The following is a 20,013-nucleotide window of genomic DNA, read 5'->3' as shown; positions in this document are numbered from 1 at the left end:
AAAAAAAAAAAAAAAAAAAAAAAGAAAAATGTGCGAAACGAATTTCGTTTGAAATTTGACTCGCCTTCTGTCGAGCGAAAATAAAATTCGTTCTCGAATATTATTTGGAACTTGAAGCAAAAATTGAATTCGATTGAAATTTTTTAAAACGAATGAATTTCGTTTTACATTTGATTGCTCGTAGTAGAGACGATGAAAGTGTGGAGAAATCAAATTTTGGATAAGAATGGCAAGATAAAAGATTTTTCATTTTTGAGAATGTTAAGATATTAGGTGGAGGAGAACGTAATAGAGGGTAAAAAAACATCTAAGAGTGCAGAAAAGAAAGACGAGCACGATGCAGTTTCCACAGCGTGGCTGGTAGTGGATACTGACTGGCAGGATCGTGCAGATTTTCATTCACTTAATTGTAAATTGAATTCACATCAGGTTATCGTTTATGAATCGTTTGAAGATTAAACGTTATCTATAAAGTATATTTTATTTTAGAATGAATATTTTTAATCAAGTAAGAATCATTTTAATAACTATAATATATATATATATATATATTAAATAATAACATACTTTCCTTTTAAAATATGTATGATGATCTATCTATAATGATTGATTTATACTAGTCTTAAATTCTTGTATCTATATAGTGATTGACTTTTATATTCTTTTATTTATCTCTTAAAGATTATATTTATTACAGTTTGTATAAATATGTCAAGTAGAATTGATTTTCCCATTATCTATCTTCCAATTAAGCCAATTGATCAAGTTCCAACCAAGTATACAATACAAAAATAAAATATACTTTAGACAATAGTCTTTTTCCTAGAAACTAATTAAAATAGAAAGATATAATGTACAATATTAAGAGTGTAAAAAAAAAAAAAAAGAAAAAAAACAATGTATAATACATTCACCTGATATTATGATATATATGTATATGTAGGAATAAATAGTTTACACAAAAAAGAAAAAAGACCGTGCCATGCAAGTGCACGAGATAGAAGTGCAAGATTGTTTCACTCGTATAGGACTTCTCACGATCGTGCTCCAGTACATAGATCAAAAAAAGATTCGTCAAAGAAAGGGAACCAGCTTTCTCATCTAACAAGTGTATCTATAAATTTATAACGAGTTTTATATCGCCTTTGATCGTCAGCTTCCTCGCTGTTCTCGAGAATATATCAAAGATTGGTGATCATCATGTACCTTCAATCCTTTGCGACCTTGGATGGAAAACGATGTGAGATGGACAGTGGCCATATGAAGTGATCATACTCACGCTATTTTCTCGCTGGGCGATCTCCAAGGAACGTCGTCGTCCATCTCGTCCTCCGACTCGTCACCCTCGTGATCCAATGACTCTTGACCAGGAAGATGCAGGGTTGAACTTGTCAACATGTCTGGAACTGGTAAGATGCTTGGTCTTCTGCTTCCTGCAATATATTTATTTTAAAAATATTTTAAATCATAGATTTTATATTACATTATATATAAAATTTTATATTTTATAGTATATTTGTGTATGCATTGAATAAACAGATGAAAATAAAACAATACTTCTTTTATTATTAAAATTGATTCACTTCTGGTGAATTTCTGTAAAAAAAAAAAAAAAAAAAAAATGTGACGTCACATTATACTACATTAGGACAGAGATAGATCATGTGACATGATGTAATGCTTGATGATTGGCGGAAGCTTAGTCACGTGACCTCATTCTCATATAATAGCAGTGGGGACAATGTGACGTCATATTACACAATGTGACGCTTGGTTTTGGCGGAAGCTTGATTACATGATAAATCTCTGTTTAACAATAGCAATGAAGATAATCTGACGTCGTATATTCTTCTCTTATGGAAATTCGCAGACAAATTAAATCACATATTTCTGTTTATAGTGAGGATAATGAAAAATTGAGTTATTTTTGATAGAGGAAACAGGTTATTGTCTTTATCTGGTAATCCTGTATGCATCGTATATATATATTTGTATTTGCATATATTTATATTTTATATTTTCGTATTAAAAATTTTTGATTAATATATATTGTTTATTTTTTAAAAATTCTGAAATATGTGCGAATGATATCTGTAATAACTGACTTATACTACTTTATATTCTGATTATATTTATTTATATTTGATTGTTGAAATATGTTAAGTGAGATTAATTTAATTGTATTTACCTCTTCTTTGGGTAAGAATTTCGGGACTAAGTAGGTTGGGATTCGGTTCAATGGATCGTGGAACGTCCAAATGGTTTCCGGTTATTGGTGTTTGTGGTGTAGATCCTCCATCCTTCAAACACTGTCGCGAATCACCGAATCCTCCTGGATCTAAATAGGTTGCTATGAAATTAGATATCTATTACTAAAAATTTTTTTAGATTTTGTTCCTAAAAATATAGAAAAATTCATAATAATTTATGATTATTATGATAAAAAGAGAAATATAAAAATATTTAATTCTCTAAAAAATTGTATAAAAAAAGCATTAAATTGTATATGAATGAATTTTTTTAAATTATATAATAAACTTAATGTTCTTTTTTATTTTCATAATACATTTTTTAAAATAATTTTTTTTTAAATTTTGTATGTAATAATAAATTAAAATGTTGCATCTTTAAATAGTCTTTCTTTACATATTGAATAATCATAATGCAAAATAACAATAGTTCTTTTTTTTTATTTTAATTGAAGATTATTTACAAATCGAAGCCCACCTGTAATGTATAATGTTTTGTAATGTGTGTTTGTTTAATCCATTTATCAATAATTAAAATAATGTGTATTTGTTTACATAAAAAAAAACAATAGAAAATTATAGTTAATTTTTATTTTATTTGATATAAAACGTTTGAAATTTCTTTCAATTTTGATATCCACCGTAGTTTCGAGTAAATGGCTTACACAAAATATATTACACTTTTGTTAATTAAGATCCATTTATATTTATATAAAAAATGTTGTATGCAAATTCAAATTCTAAACATGCATATTTTTTAACAATAACATGCATCTACAAGAGAAAAAAACACTTCTTGCATTAATACATGCCCTCAAGCTTTTAGATTTTTAATTGTTATTTTTATTGATAATATAATGCAAGCAAAATGAATTAAAAAATAAATATATCTTTTCATAATAAATTATAGTTATCCAGAGAAAGAAAAAAGTAATTCATAATCTGAAACTTATTTCTTTCTTACATATAAATTTTAGTCTACTACATGCAAAATTGTAAATTAACTGCATTATAACAAAAATGTTCAATTAATAATTAATATCAATAAAATTAAATTATTAAATCATATAATATAAATTCCAAACATTTATATCTAATATATTATTAATTTAGTAACTATAAAATTTTCTTTAATCTTACATTATCATTTCTCGTTCGCTCTACGAATATACTTTTACATATAATAATTTATTAATAACAAAAATTACAATATACATTGTACTAAATTTCTCAATTATCCAAGTTCAAACAATTCGATTTTTCCTTAAAAAATTCATTATAAAGTACATTTACCGAGTCACCACGAACCATCCACACTTTCCACCAATACTGTACGAAAAATTTTCACAAATTAAATTTTCCATCAATAATAGAAAGAAAAAAATAAATAAACGAATAATATGAAAGCACAGCTATATGTATTGCAAATAAGATAAAACAAAAGAAAATAATGATAATGAATTATTATATATATATATATATGTATATATATGTTATATAAAAATTAGTAAAGTAGTAAAATAGTAAAAAAAAATAAGGTCAAGCGCATGCGACACTCACGGTGGACATCAGATGCGAGTATGTTGTGGTGTTCGAGTGGTGTGGGCGTGCTAGGAAGGACCTGCAAAATAACCTGCGGGGCCCTGTGTGCTTGCGCGCCCTGTTGCACGCTCTGTCCACGGGGCCCCGTGCAAGTCGTCTCCTGTCTGCAGCAAGCTGTTTCTTTCAGCACATTGTTACAATTGTTGGAATTACGATGGTGCTCGTTTGCACCAGACTTGTTTGCAGTACCGTTCCCATCACCACCGGCGATCGTGCAGCTAGTCGAGATCGTAGTCGTAGTCGTCGTTGTGCCAGCACCGGTATTCATCGTAGTTGTGGTATTATTAGTCGTGTTGCTGGTCGAGTTGTTGTTCGCGTTTCCAGTTCCGTCTGTCTTTGTTTCGATGACTACTTGCGCGCCCTCGGCCCCACTGCCAGTTTGGTTGTTCGCTACCACGAATGCCGAATTCTCTTCCTTCGTAATGCTCATGTAGTAGCAAGTGTCCGTCTTTTTCATTATATGACGTGGTCCTTTGACAGAAATAAAATGGATTAGGATTTGGTGATGACAAAATTGAAGTGTCAGTTTAATATGGAATATTTAAAAACGCGCTAGATTACTAACTCGAAACTTTGGAACGAATCGGGAAAGTTCGGAACGAATCGGAAAACTTCGAGAGAGAGCGAACGAAACTTTCGAGATATCGTACGAGAGTATGTTCGAAATGTCGGCCGAATCTGTCCGAATTTTTCCGAATTGTTCCGAATTTATTACTATTTAAGATAAAAGGGAAAACTTTTCTCAAAAGTTTCACAGTAATTTTTGATTTTTAAATAGATATATAAATGTGCATATGTAGGAACGTATTTTGTTAATTCGTAAATTTTAGAGATAAAAATAGATAGAAATGTTAGATTATTAATTTACCAGGATTTAAGAGGATCGTGTCTTCATAAAATTCTGGAAGTTCCGCTGGTCGTACCGCGACTAACGCCACTCCGTACTTACGATGACTGTGGAAGGAGGCATAAGTGAAGGATTTGCCTTCGTATTCGCCGAAAAATCGAGAATCCCCTAGAATAATGTGATAAATCTCGTTCCCGGAACATTTACCGTACAGCCTGTGCCACTCTTCCTGCGACTGCTGTCCCTCTCTGTAAAGGTGAATTAATCCATGTTTATCCTCGATTAAATTTAAATCTGTCGCGTTTCATTTCTCTACTCACTGTCCTCTAGAAGTGTGCAGTAGAAGAGTAACCAAGGTTGAAGCACCAGGGCATGTGCAATTATTCGCCAAAAGGGCGTATTTAAACTCATCTTCGCATACCACGTGCTCTGCAAACTTGACGTGAAGTTTGTTCTCCGGACGGAAGATTTGAACGTACTGAGGAACGTTTGGTGCAAAATCTTTCACTGCCCACGATCTATTGCCCATCATTCGAATATTGGTAAAATAATAATCCATTTTTTTTTAAATAAAAATAAATCTTATTATATGTTCACTTTTCTTCATGAAATTATTAAAATTTTATTTATCACGATTATTCGAAACTAACCTAAGTATCGTATGCTCGTCAGCAGCAGTTTTATCAGCGTAATTCCTTGCAGCAAGAACGAAACAAGCCTCTGCCTCGTTCATTCTTGCCCTGGTGAGATCACTATCCTTCAAACAGGATCCTTGGATATAGATTACCCTTTGCGCCCAAATTGGCACTTGAAGAATCATTCTCATCGTGGTATCCAACTCCATGGGTGACAACAATACAACATAGTAATCCTACAAGTTTTATCACGAATGTGACGAATTTAAAAAATTTATTCAAATATTATTCAACATTAGAATTAAATTTTAGATTTTTAAAAACATGAAAATTTTTTTTCGTAAAATTATTCGTATCATTATTACAAGTTGATTATGTCTTATAGAGCGTTCAAATACGATCGAAGAATTATTAAATTTGATTTTGTAAATTTTCGAAAATGTTAGACAGAGAGGAGTGGAAAAATCGATAACTATTGGTGAAGAATAATTGCACGATCAAATTTCTCACCTGTAGAAGGGGATGGGCGTAAAATTCATTTAGAAAATCCATGATAGTGTCGGCTTGCAGCGTTGTACTGCATACCACCACGTGTTTCTCGCTTTGCGCTCGGTGCGAGGAATACGAGCCACCTAGTTTTTGCCTTTCCATCCATGTGAATGCCAACTGCTCGAACTGTCGCATAAAAATAAATGATTTTTTTTGTATTGTTTATTCATTAGCCAATTCTTTGTCAAAATTTGTTTTTCGAATTGGTAAAATGAAGAATTATTATTTCAATTTAATAATGATGAAGAGTGAAAAATTTTTTCGTGCATAATAAATTTAAAAAAAATATTAAATATTATATCGTGCATTGGAATTAAAAAAAATTGACATATAAAAATTTTAATTGGCGCAGAAAAATGTAAAAAATTGTTAAATTTATCTACTTTCTCACATTTTTAGCTTTCGATTTTCATCATCAAATTTCCTGACAATTCGAAAATTGAGAACTGTATAAAATACATTCCAAAAAAGAAATGATAAAAATTTGACGCACCAAGAGATATTGAAAAAATTCCAAAAATTTGAAGATTTGATATTAATTCAATAAATTTAATTTATTTTACTCGTGTATCCTAAGATTTCTTTTCATCAGAATATTTGAGTATCAATAAATCGCACAGTTATTGTTATTATCGCAATTAGTGCCATCGATCGACAGCTTACCCTTTGATCACTAGTCATTAGTCAATGATCTCGGTCAACAAGTGAGATAAGGCAGTACTTGCGTTACACTCTATCATTAAGGGATTTAATTAAGCGTTTGTCGACAACCAGAATTAATTAAATTGCTTGCAGTAAACTGGAATTTTACTAAATTATTGACAACGAGCTGACGATAAAATTTGCATATAATATTATTCTCTTTTATGTATGTAGTATAATATATTCCTGGGTTTATTGCAGGAATGAAGTCATTTTTGAGTCATAATGAATAGTTGTGTTCATAATTAGAGAAATAGTATATGTTATATAGATACTTTATGCAATTGAAATTATGATATATGTGTATATATGTGTATTAAAAATTAATATTTAATGATTAAACTTTAGAATTATTACTTTTCAATAATTAACTCTTTTTACTTAAATTATTATAAGTTTTCATTATTTTTAAATCTAATGATTATTTTATTATTTATTTAAAGTATAAAAGAATGTAATTTTTACTTTAAATTAAATAATCAAATTTTTGAATATTTTGGAATTAAAAATGCACAAATATAATATACTATATTTTATATAAAATTTCATAAAAATTGAAATAATGGAAATTTTATTTTGCAAAATTTCAATACTAAAGTAATGGAACTTTATTTTTGTAGAATTATAATAAAAAATAATGAAATTTTATTTCATAGAATTTCAATACTAAAGTAAGTGGAATTTTATTTTGCAGAATTTCAACATTAAAACACTTGAATTTTTCAGAATTTTAATATTAAAGTAATGAAATTTTACTTTGCACAATATTTTAAAAATAAAAATACTGAAATTTTATTTCACAGAATTTTGTTCATATAACATTTTTGATATCAAATAAAGTTAATTAACTTTTCTTGCATTTAAAACTCCCTATCCATGATCGGTCTTCAGGATTTTAAAACAAAAATCTCAAGGGAATCGATAATATTTTTACGATCATCGAAGTATACGTTATTTCTATCATTAACATCGTCATTAAAAGAAAAATAAAGTTTCACACGATCAATTGCTTCTCAAGTGATAAATAATCGAATATTTACTTCGAAAAACACAAAATTGTGTTAAGTATTGTGTATAATCCACGAGAGTTTTATTTAAATTTTAAAGAAATTTAATTATTTATTATTAAATCTAATTATACGAAGCATTAAATATTATATATTATTTAACTTCAAATTTATCGACTTTACTTCCATATTAGATTAGGTTTAAAAAAAAAAAATAAAATGTCTATAATCATTTTTCAAAGAATTTATTAAAAATGTTTTCAATTCCAAGAATATTTTATTAAAAGAATAATAAAAAGAAGAATAATAAATATTTCAACATATAAAAGTAATATATATAAAAATTTTCACTCATTTAAAAATATTCAAAATTATAAAATGGAATATGTACCTGAGTAGGCAGAACGATGAGAGCAACGCAGATCATAATGACCATGTAAAGTTGGGAGGGCCAAATGTCAGGTACAAAGTCACCGTAACCAACTGTGGAAAATGTCACTACAACGTAGTATGTGCTTTGAAACAAATTTAGATGCCTGTGCCCAGCTCTCTGGAAATGTTGGATCCCGCATACGCTAAAACAATTCGAATTATTGTGTCAATTAGAGTGTCGCTACTTATTGGTCACGTGACCACTCCGCCATATTGAAGTTATCACTACGATTGAATATCAGACGAATAATTTTGTTTATTTTTGAATGCACGATTCTTTTGAACTGTGATTGTGAACAATTGGCAATATTTTTCAAAGATCCAAAGAATTATTGGAATTATTGCAAGCCTTTTCAATGTCGAGGAGGTAATGGAAATCGTTCAAAGTTGAAGGATTGTTTGGCAAAAAGGAACGAGGTACATTTACAAACGACTCGCCTCTATTATGCATGCGGCCTCGTTTTCATATCTCGGTTTATATTTGTGCGAATTCTTTTTTTTTTTTCTCTCTCCTCTCTCGTGATGTTTGAGCAACTATTTTTGTGTTATTGTAATGAGGTGATTGTATAATGAATTCTTTTTTTATGTAGAAATAGTGGTTCTTTATAATGATCTTGTAAAGTTACGATACATCGAAGAAAGTTTATTATGTCATAAAATTTAAAGAAATATTTGAAGAGCCTTTTATGTGATTTTTTAAATAATTATAACTCTTTCATATTCGTAATCAACATTACGAACATTATTAACGAAAAATTTTAATTTATCCTCAGTCGATATAATGGATCGCTGAGTTTTGAATGATATTTTCATTACAAAAATGTTTAAACATTTGAAATATCACATAATAAATTGGAGACTACGATAAATATTTCAAAATCGTTTCAGATTTTTTTAAAGTTCAAAACTTTAAAATAAAAAATCAGGTTAAAAAATGAAAGGGCCATTATGGAAATAGTTATGCTGTTGTAAAAATACATATTACCGACGGAAGATTAGTTTTTTCAAATTTAATGAAAACAAATATTCATTTCGATAAAATACTACTATTAATTAATAATATAACATATTTTATTATGTATTTTTATTAAAATATACTTATTAAACAAAATCCAAAGAAACAATTATCAATTTTGATAGTATACTTTGATTCATCATTTTTATTTGTTCATATAGACAAGTCAATTAAAAAAAAAAGAAGAAAAAAACGAAAAAAGCTTGAATAGTGAGAGGAACGATATTGCTTTTTTAATTGGACGGATTTCGATTGCGTGGATCTGCAGCCAAAAAAAAAAAAAAAAAAAAAAAAAAAAAAAAAAAAAAAAGAAAATAGTTCACAATCACGCTCTCCTCGTTTTAATAAATGTATCATTTTATAAAATTATTTGCATGCTTGTTACATTTGCGATATCGATAATGTGAGTTATTTCATGTTACAAGAATTTTTACTTTTATTTTTTATCAATTTATTTTTCACAATTTAAAATTTCAACATCTTAAAAGTAATTAGAAATAATTTTTAATTTAATTTTTGATATCCAGATTATTAATATATTCATATAACACCTTGAAAAATTTAATAAAATTTTTTTTTATTAATTTATATTTATTATAAATTAAAGATAATTGACAATAAAGTATGAGAAATTTTTTTACTTTTTACAAATTTATTTTTTTTTAGTTTTAGAATTTAAAGCTTCATCTTAAAGTTAATTAGCAATATTTTTTTAATATATAGGATATTAATATATTTGTAAGTCGATTTTAAAGATTAAAACAAATGCAAAAATAGATATACGAAAATATCGGTTAATACTTATTTATTAAGTTACAAGCAATAGAATGAGATAGTTCTATCTTTATAGCACCGCTGTCTTGTTCTATGTTCATCTCACTTCATCTAACGCGAACTTAAATCGTCTATAACTTAATAAATAAACCTCAACTGATATTTTTGTATACCAACTTTTGTATTTGTTTTTATTTCTAATCGATCCTTTAAAGATAATTGAATATATTAACATTTACAAGGATTTAAAAATTTAATTATGATTCAGAGATAAATTATACTTTAATTCATTATACGTTGATTATTACTATATTGATTTTGATTAATTTTATCTCGATGAAAATGATTAACTGATTGATTCAATTTTGTATGGACGAGTTGGAATTCATAGCCAACATTTTTATTTAATTGATACAATGAATGAATATGTATTGAATTTGTAGAGAAAAGATTAAAACGATATTGAATCGTGCATTGAATGGATTTGAATAGATTCTTCATCGAATGATTTTACTTTTAATAACTTTAAAGTTAAAAAAGTTTAAGCACTAGTGTGGAATGAAATAATAAAATGTAGGTCAAATTAAAAAAAAAAAAAGATACTAAAATTTTTATTCAATTGTTTTTCATGAAATTTCTATAAAAAATTGAAATTTATTTTCAATCTTATTCAATATTATAATTCTTTAAATATTTTCATAATTTTCATAATTAATTTTTCTTTTTATATAATGTAGTATATTAGGTTAGGTTAGGTTAACTGTATAGATTTTAAATTCAATTCAAATTGATAATGGCTTATTTATTACATAAAATTTTAATAAATAAACCAATACAAGAGTAAATGGGGAAATTAAAAATGCAAATTTAATAATTCGACGACATATTAAGGAGGAAAGCTCTTAGAGGATTAAAGTAATGCGCATTCTGCAACTTCTTAATTTGATTTTTTTTTTTCGGGACACGTTTCTTATATTCTGATTTATAAATAACGTGAATTTTAACGGAGAATCTGCAAAACTTCGCGAGAAATATTTAAGAGAAATTTAAAAACTGCTTACTTAGATTATGATTTAGATTTGACATTTCAATTAATGTTTTCATTATATGATTATGAAATTGCTTTCTTTTTTTTTAAATAATTTTATTCTTTCAATTAAAAATATATATATTGGAATTTTAATCAAAGTTTATTCCAAATTATCATTAATTCTGAATCAATAATTGCATTTACATTTTTAAATATTATTATTTATTTTTATTATTATTTAAATATTATTAACACTAAATTATTATTATTATTATTAGTAGTGCGAAGGCTTAAAAAACGTAAAAGAACTTTCGTATTGAAGGATTTGTTGATAAAAAATAAAATTAAAATTTTCAGAAAAGAAACTATTTTCTCTAATAATTGTCTTCCCTAAATGTTTAAAGAAAAAGAAAAAAAATACAATTTTTAAAAAAAGTGACTGCATCTTCTTTAATAAATTTTTCTAAAATAAAGTAAAAATATAATTTTAAAAAAAAAATGAATTTAAAAATTTCGTTTTACATTTATTATTTTTAAAATAATAATATAATTTTCAAAAGGAAATTAAATTAAATTTTATGACCAAAAAATTCAATAAATTTTTTTACAATAAAAAGTTTCTTCACACACATTTCTCTAACAAAATTCACTCCAAAACAATGCAATGTTTCATTTAAAGCTACATTCTTACTCCAAAAAAATCCAAATTAAATTTTAATAAAAAAATGTAATAAAGATTTTTTATTATTATTTTTATTCCAAAATAAAAATATAATTTCTAAAACATTATATGTATTTTCTTTGATGAATATGAAAATTCATTTAGCCAAATTTCAATTAAAAAGTAAAAATATCCAAAGAATTCAAAAGAATTCAATGAAAACGTTTCCTCAACATTCCTTTAATTCAGTACTCATTTACAGTCTTCAGTTATTCCATCCGTCTTGAAGAACATAGACAATACGCTAACCCTCTACCGCATTATCAATATTGATTCAGCACACGGTTTGCTCGTTCAACTCTGAGAATACAGATTATGCCAGAGATATATTCTCCCCCTTGTAAACTCCACGAGTCTACTCTATTTCTGACGAAGTGTATCGGCGATGCTATACATCTTGGAAACGCGACAACCTTATACGTAAGGCGAATGTCAACCGATTTTCACTGGAACAGTGATATAGGTAAATGTATGGCACGACGCAATAACTGGACCAGAAAGATAATAAATCTCGCTCGCTTACCATTTTGCATAATTTTGTATATTCAAATATGCGTGTATCATTTATGTTGATGATAGGTTCATTTTCTTAGTTTTTTTTTAGTCTATGAAATGTAAATTTGATAAGTGAAAGTGAATGAAATTGAGCTTATTGGATTTTGAAGTTGTATAAATTTTTGTTGTTAGTTTATTTATTTTAATTGAAAGTTTTAATTGAAAGTAAATTTAATATTAAGGAATTTAATATTAAGGAAAAAAGACAATGAATATAAATATTCTGGTTTCAATTTTTTTTAGAGATTAATAGGATATTATATTTCATAATAATTTTTGTGGATTTTTTGTGATTTGATTATTTAGAGTTGCTACAATTAATATTAACGTATTAGAAATAATCAATTTTTTAAATAAATTTTGAGTATTAATTTATTTATTTTGATTAAAAGTTTAGAAAAAGTATAGAAATGGGTAAAGATACCTATTTTTTAGATTTTTTTATGGATTTTAGAATTATTACAATTTTTTTAATACTATTGAAAAACTTATTGAGATGTGTAAAATTCTATTAGAAATTTATTTTATCTATTAGAAATAATTTATTAATCCTATATTTAATTTATTATATTTTAAAGAAGAAAAAAAAACATGGAGGTGAAAAATATTTAATCAGTTTCTTTATTTGGAATTTATAGATTATCATCAAATGATGAAACATTTTTATTTTTTTAAAGAAAATGTCCATATCAAAATTGAATTTTTCATTGAAAACAATTATATTTATTATTTCTTTATTTAAGTAAACTGACTGGACAATAAAAGAATTATTAAAGTTTCAATTATTTGATTGAAATTTATATACCTTACAAAAAAAAAGTTTAAGTTTTTACTTTAGCATTAATTAATTAAATTTTGAATAAAGTTTAAATAATTATTTATTAAAATTTATTCGTAGTCATTATAATTGATCCTTCTTATAATCTTTCTTAATCAATTATGATTACGTTTTGAATAATAAATTATCGAAGTTTATTCCTAACCTCAACTTCAATTTCGTCCATTTATGCAGCAGCCAATGTGATAACGCCAAATACCTATGTCGCATTCTCTTTCCCAAAATACTTCACAAAGTCCAACTATATTCGATTCCTTTCGACAACTTGTTTCCATTATCCCTTATATCCATCCTCCTCCTTAGAGAAACGACTTCCGAGCAATGTCGTGATCGAGGAACAGTGGCAAGGGCGAGCTTATAAGTACACGACTACTAGAATTACACCGTAAATAATGAATCAGGACGATCGATAGCGATCCATCTGCACGAGCCGCCACGATTACTTATTTAACATCCGTCCCACATTGCTGATCCAGGTCAATCGGTCTCATCCTTTCGCGACATGATTAAGATCCTTACTTCTTATTTTCTGAGATACGAATTGAAACACGTTTAATGTTAACCCTGTTGGAAGATGTAATTTTAACATATTTATTTTGAATGCGTATAACTTTGAAAATGAAATATCTTGTTTGTTGATTTTAAACAAATTTTAATATTTCGAAAGAATTTTAATATTTCGAATTCGAACATACATATCGATTGAAAATATTTGGATCTTGGAAATGCTTTATTATTTATTTTATCCTTGTATCCTTACATTTCCCGAAATGTTTGTTATTAAATGAGACATTAATATTAACTCTATTGAAACGTGTAATTTCATTCTGTTTTTTTTTGTGTATGACTTTGAAAATAAAATATTTGGATCTTGAAATATTGTCTTATTTAATCTGTTTCGATGTGAAGTATTATTCACTTTCATAAAATTGCAATCCTTATTTATTTTCGAAATAATATTTAGTTCATAATTCAAATTCGAAATTCATCGACTTATAACAATAAAATAATTATATATGAATTTTTTTTCATCGAGAAGAAAATTTTAAAATAACTAAATAAATATATTGTAATACAAAACCAATAATAAATTATTATTATTCATCTATGATATGATATAAAAATATCCTTAAAATCAATAGGATTGAAACAAGTCTAGGTTTAAAATATCCATAATTTTTCAAAAGTACTGTACGTTACTGGTAAGTTGATACTCGCAAAAAATGTAGAGCTAGCGAGATAAGCCAACTTACACAAACATATAGTCACACGCATTCTTATAATTGGCTGGACTCATCACATCTATTAACTACCACTAATAGCATATTATGTCAGTGTATATTACGTTTGGTGAGGCTTACTGTCCGCAGTCTTCGAGTGTCAAGTTACCATGACACTATAAGTCTATTTATGCTGTTCACTGTAATTAAACGCGAGACGATACAAACAACAACAAATTTAACCACTAATTTTCCAGTTCACGAGTGAATTACAATATATTGCAGTGATTGCAATAACTGCGAAAATTTTCTTTGTTAATCAAGTTTCGTTAACGAAGCTTTCTGTCTTTCCAAAGTTTCCAGAGTTTTTCAGTTATTAACGTGTATATATGCATGAAAACTCGCAATAACGATAGCACATCGAAGAAACAATTTCGTTTGGGAAACTAAGTAATAATTATTCGAGTTTTAGAAATTAACGAAGAATTTTTGAACAATTTCCGTAAAATTAAAAATTCTACTAAAGGAAGAATACTCGAAATTGATAAAAATATACGTGAAACTGTATATATTCTTCGATTTGGTTAATTTTTAAGTTTTTTAGAATATTTTTTTGGAATATACATCTATCTATGAGATCGATAGAAAATTAATTTCGTTTACTGACTGGCAATTTTGCATTTAGATTGCGGAACACGAAGTTTCTATTCTACAGAAAATTGAATGCTTAAGAGGTAATTGTTTGCTTGGGAATTCAACATTAAAAATACGTACTCTACTTTATTTACTACTTCATTTTTCAAATTATTATTTTTCCTTTAATATGAAAATAAATTTTGTTTTCAATAAAAATGACAGGACGATAACATTTTTAAATAATGATTAATTAATTAATTAACTAAATTTAAAAATTTTAAAAGCTAACCTAAATTCTTAGACTTTGAAATCTCACGTGAAAAGTTTTTCACAAGTTTTAACTTACAAATAGTAATTACAAATGATAATATAGTTGGTAAACTGGAAATTCAAGGATTTCTAAATAGAACTATCGATTCTGATTGACAAACTTGCCTCTTTAGGATAATATGATATAACTTATGTGCAAGCTATACCTAGTTTAAGTAAACATGAATAATAGTTGAGAATAGAACAGGAATAAAAGCTAACCAGTATGAAGTTAGAATTTTAATTCGTTTCAATGATGGATGATTATTATGTGAAAGAAAATTAAAATTATTAAGAAAGGAATTATTGCAGAGATGATTATTTGACTTTTAGTGTTTATACATTTGTACAAAAATGTAAATATTGAAAAATGACGAAATGAACATAATATACAAACTAAATTAATTATTATAATGTTGAAACAAGTTCTTAATTATATTTACAAAAATTTATTAATTCGCATTCTATTATTCATTTAATTGATAAATTTTGTCAAAGAGAGAGATATAAAGAAAAAGAAGGTAATAAGTGAATTAATATTACAGTAAAACATTATAACTTTTTTTTTTTTTTTTTTTAAGAGAGAAACAGTAAACTTTGTTCATCGCAAGGAATGGAGTTTGTTAGCATTCCAAACTTCGTTAGGAATCGTAATTTGAAACGAGAAATGGAAGAAAGTGTCTGGAAAATTAATAAATTTGCATATTTGTCTAAATATTTGCGTTTGAAGTGGAAAATGCTAATTAAAGAAAAGGCAAGCTGAAAATTATTCCAACCAGAGTAAGATAAATTGAGGAATATTTTAACTTATACAATTGAAGAAAAAAAAAATATTTTATCAAAAAATATTTCATTTTTTTTTATTTTTACTGCATTTCACAGATATAAAATTTAATAAACAATTATTTCCTACTCACCTAGTAAAGACAAGGCACAGTAACGTAGCACTAAGGATCATAAGTTGCTGACTTAAAGCTGATTGAGATTTTTGCATAGCTCTGTGCAGATCGTTCTGAAAAAATGCAATAATTAAATGAAATAAAAAACGAAGGATTTTTCCTTAAAGATATGTGTCAATTACTTACGAACATATTTTCCAAAGAATGTTTCGCCAACCAACAATTTAGGAATACCGGAATGAACAGATTTCGCATTGGTGGATAAAGTAGCTGAAAATACAATTTAAAATGTGTTATTATTGCAACATTTTAATTACAACATAATACTATATATATAGTGTAAAGTACCAATAGTCAGACGAGTAATCTACTATTTTTGAATTGCTAATATTAATTACTAATTTATTCTATAAGAATATAAAAGATTACAACTTGAATTATAACAATATAAATAATCTATATTACTTGCTTGATCATAATTAACTTGTTCTATTTGTCTGTTTATAACCAATACATTTGTACAATTTATCCAGATTATTATTTCAAATTATTTATCTAATTATGATTAGTTTGTTTTAAAATATAATTAGAGAAGTAGTATAGAATCATGATTAGTCAAATATAGACTTGCCATAATCTATTATTTTTAATTTATTAAAGAATTAATATTAAATATTAAAACCTTATTCTATAATAATATAAAAGATTATAACTTGGATTGTAATAATATAAATAAGTCTATACTACTTGTTTCATCATAGCTAGTTTGTTTTACTTGTCTGACTGTAAGTACACTTGTACTACTTATCCAGTTGCTAAATCATGTCAAACTATTTATCGAATCACAACTAGTTTGTTCTAAAACAACAGTTAGATAAGTAGTATAGACCGGAATCATGATTGGACAAGTATAATGAATTTGTCATAATTAGACAAGTAATTTATCTCTTTTGATTTACCAAAGAACTAATATTAATTATCAATTTATTTTGTAAGAATATAAAATGTTAAAACAACTTAGATTTATATCAACTTAGACAAATTTCATCCATACTGACTTATTATGGCTGACTTATTCTACTTGAATATAACTAGTATATTTGTACTTTTTGTATACACTATTTGTCAGATCTGATCATAATTGGTCTGTACTACTTGTTCAACTATGATTCTTGATTGACTTCAAAACATAGCTAGAAACTTCAGTGAGTTATTTAGGTATTTTATGAGCTAATTGAAGTTTATAGATTGTCGATTAAATGATCATAATCATGAATTATCATCGTAATTATCTAAAGTGAAAGAATTATACTAGAAATTTCTTCTATTGCTACAAATATTTTTTTTTTCTTCTTAAAATAAAACTCGTTAGAAAATATAATTACGCTCATAAGTCACGAATAGCTTGTCATGTACCTTGTGATGTAAATGTTGACCTAAAAAATGAAAAACTTATTCCACTTATTTCCATATAATTGTTAAGAATCCAATGCATATAAAATAATAAGAATAATTAATTTCTCGGCTTAAATTAAATTAAATTAAATTTTTCATGTGTTAGATATAAATATTTTACACTCGATTACACTTACAAGAAGCAACCAGTTGGGATTTATCGACTGGTTGGTGACACAAAACTAATGAGTCTAAGCCAATTAAATTCCTCGCAGCACGATCCTCTGGTACTATTCAATTCTATTCAAGCTCAAATCAGAATTAATCCCAATAGAATATAGATCAATACTTGGAAATTTTATTAAATTTATAAAGTGAAACGAAATTAAAAATCTTCATTTTAATTATTTAGTGAATAAAAAATTAAATAACTGTTAATCGAATGTTCTTTTATCAAATTTTAATTTTAAATTATTTTTTAGAATTACTTAAAAAAATATTTTAAAAAAATTACAATTGATTCTATTCGCTTTAATCATTGATTATTATCATTAATCGACAAATCATTCATTTATTTATAACAATATTATTATACCAATAAATAATTTTAATTAATTTTTACTTTCATAAAATATTGTATTTCAATATTTATAATTCAATAATTCCGATTTTATAATTTCAATATTTTATATATTCCTTGTCTTTAATCAAGAAACCATATATAATCATTTTTATCATTCAATTCGACACAGATCAAAGAAATAGAACACCTAAATATGTAAATCTAGATTATCTACACTGTATATGTATATTTACACTGTATATCCGATCGAGTCGATACAAAGCAACAAGTTCTTTACTCTCTCAGTCGGTATCTCGTTAATCATCATAATCGATCATATATCGTTCCAAGTACAATGGAAAAAGGCTTTATTAGTACCTTTTTCTATTGCGTGCCAAAAGAACGTGAAACGTTAGATTTTTATCGTCTGTTCATTGGAATGGAACTAAGAAAAAATCGCGATATAAAGACGACCGGAAGACATTTTCTTCTCCGAGTTTCTTATCAACCAGCGTTTTAATGAACCGTTTTACGGCTTTATGTACTCTCGAGCTAAAGTTTGAAAAATGTAATGGCCATATTGCTTATCCATCCTTGATATAATTTATAGGTACATCCTGCTTACACGTGAAATATTGATATTTTTTGTTTTATTATTTTTATTGTTTTTCCTTATAATCTTATTTTTATTTCATTGTAAATATTTTACGGAAAATTTGAGACGTTTTTAGGAATAAAGTTGGATTTATTTAATTTAACAATTTTATATGTTTTTAAAATTAATTCTTTTTTTAATTGGAATGCAATAAATAAAATAGTAAAATTGTAAAAGTTGTAGAAAAATAATAGAAAATTAATAGAAAATAATAAAATAGAATATGGGAACGTTATTTTTGGTATATTATCATATTTGTTATATTATTTATTTATTTTATATTTATTTTATATATTTTATATATTTTTTTATATATTATTGTACATTGAGTAATTTAATTTATATAAATAAGTAAAAAAATTACAAAAAGATAAATTACTCACCGTGATGGTGAATGGAATTGTGTTGACCAGCTCGAGGATGAAGTGGAAAGAGAGAAGCTGCTGCCAGACGTTTCCCTGTGGACATGACGAGGACAGCTCAAAAAACCCAGCGACAATTTAAAGAAAAATGCTGAGTGCATTAAAAGAAGAAAACGTTCCACGAACAATATCAAAAACAGTCGTTCTGCATTTTCAATTTCCATCGTTCACGTAGATTATATTTAATTTGTGTTTGTCAACGATTTCCAAAATGTTATCTTTAAATCAACAGGTGCCTGCTTAATTATCAAAAACCAATTTAATACTCACTCCCTTCCTCTTTCTCTCTTTTTCTGAAATAGCGAATTAAATAAATGTTAATTAACCATCGCGCAAATTTTATAATTGCTCGGTTTCCTGTAGCAAAATTATTTCCAAAAACGATGAAGAACTTGTAAATATTTCAGGATAATTAGCAAATTCAGAAATTAAAAACATTTGAATGATTTAATTAGAGGAATTAATTATGGTAAAATTATATTTTTGATTATATAAAATTTATAACTTACTATATTTGTATGGCTTTTATTATTTTTTTGATTTTTTAATCTTGTCTTAACTTTTAATTTTACATTATTTTAGAAATTTTATATTTATAATTTCATTTCATTTGCAAAGAAAAAATTGTACATTATAGAATTTATTATAAAATTTGTAAAATTGTATCTTTGTGATGACAATTGTAAAAACATTTTAATTGAACTAAATGTAAAATACAAAAATTTTGAAAAATATTTATAGAAATTATTAGAACATATATGTATATCTATCTATATAATTAACGTGTATCTGCAGGTAAATGGAACATTACCAAAGTTATCATATAATTTCTAGTTATATGATATTTGATTAGTAGAATTGAAACAAGATTTTAAGGTTATATATAGTTCTGGAAAAATCTTCTAACTTTTCAAATGTTTATTTTTATGAAAAATTAATTAATAACAATATAAAATTTT

At 26.1% G+C, this 20,013-nt stretch overlaps 1 protein-coding gene across 2 annotated transcripts in view; it reads right to left on the bottom strand.

The window, feature by feature from the left end:
• Positions 1–20,013, bottom strand: part of LOC122718804 (potassium channel subfamily T member 2) — a 173,201-nt gene that overhangs the window by 9,274 nt on the left and 143,914 nt on the right. For both annotated transcript variants that reach the window (XM_043944142.1, XM_043944143.1), the window contains exons 5-15: positions 19,016–19,090; positions 16,207–16,290; positions 16,039–16,133; positions 7,983–8,166; positions 5,844–6,008; positions 5,349–5,569; positions 5,019–5,216; positions 4,720–4,946; positions 3,810–4,322; positions 2,189–2,350; positions 1,280–1,433 (exon numbers count right to left, since the gene is read on the bottom strand). In XM_043944142.1, the coding sequence (XP_043800077.1) occupies positions 1,280–1,433; positions 2,189–2,350; positions 3,810–4,322; positions 4,720–4,946; positions 5,019–5,216; positions 5,349–5,569; positions 5,844–6,008; positions 7,983–8,166; positions 16,039–16,133; positions 16,207–16,290; positions 19,016–19,090 (2,078 nt within the window). The remainder of the gene's footprint in view (positions 1–1,279; positions 1,434–2,188; positions 2,351–3,809; positions 4,323–4,719; positions 4,947–5,018; positions 5,217–5,348; positions 5,570–5,843; positions 6,009–7,982; positions 8,167–16,038; positions 16,134–16,206; positions 16,291–19,015; positions 19,091–20,013) is intronic.

The sequence above is a fragment of the Apis laboriosa genome, unplaced genomic scaffold, assembly GCF_014066325.1.
Source record: "Apis laboriosa isolate Shangri-la unplaced genomic scaffold, ASM1406632v1 scaffold68_cov148, whole genome shotgun sequence".
In the NCBI taxonomy this organism is placed as follows: domain Eukaryota; kingdom Metazoa; phylum Arthropoda; class Insecta; order Hymenoptera; family Apidae; genus Apis; species Apis laboriosa.
This window is presented reverse-complemented; position numbering and strand designations above follow the sequence as displayed.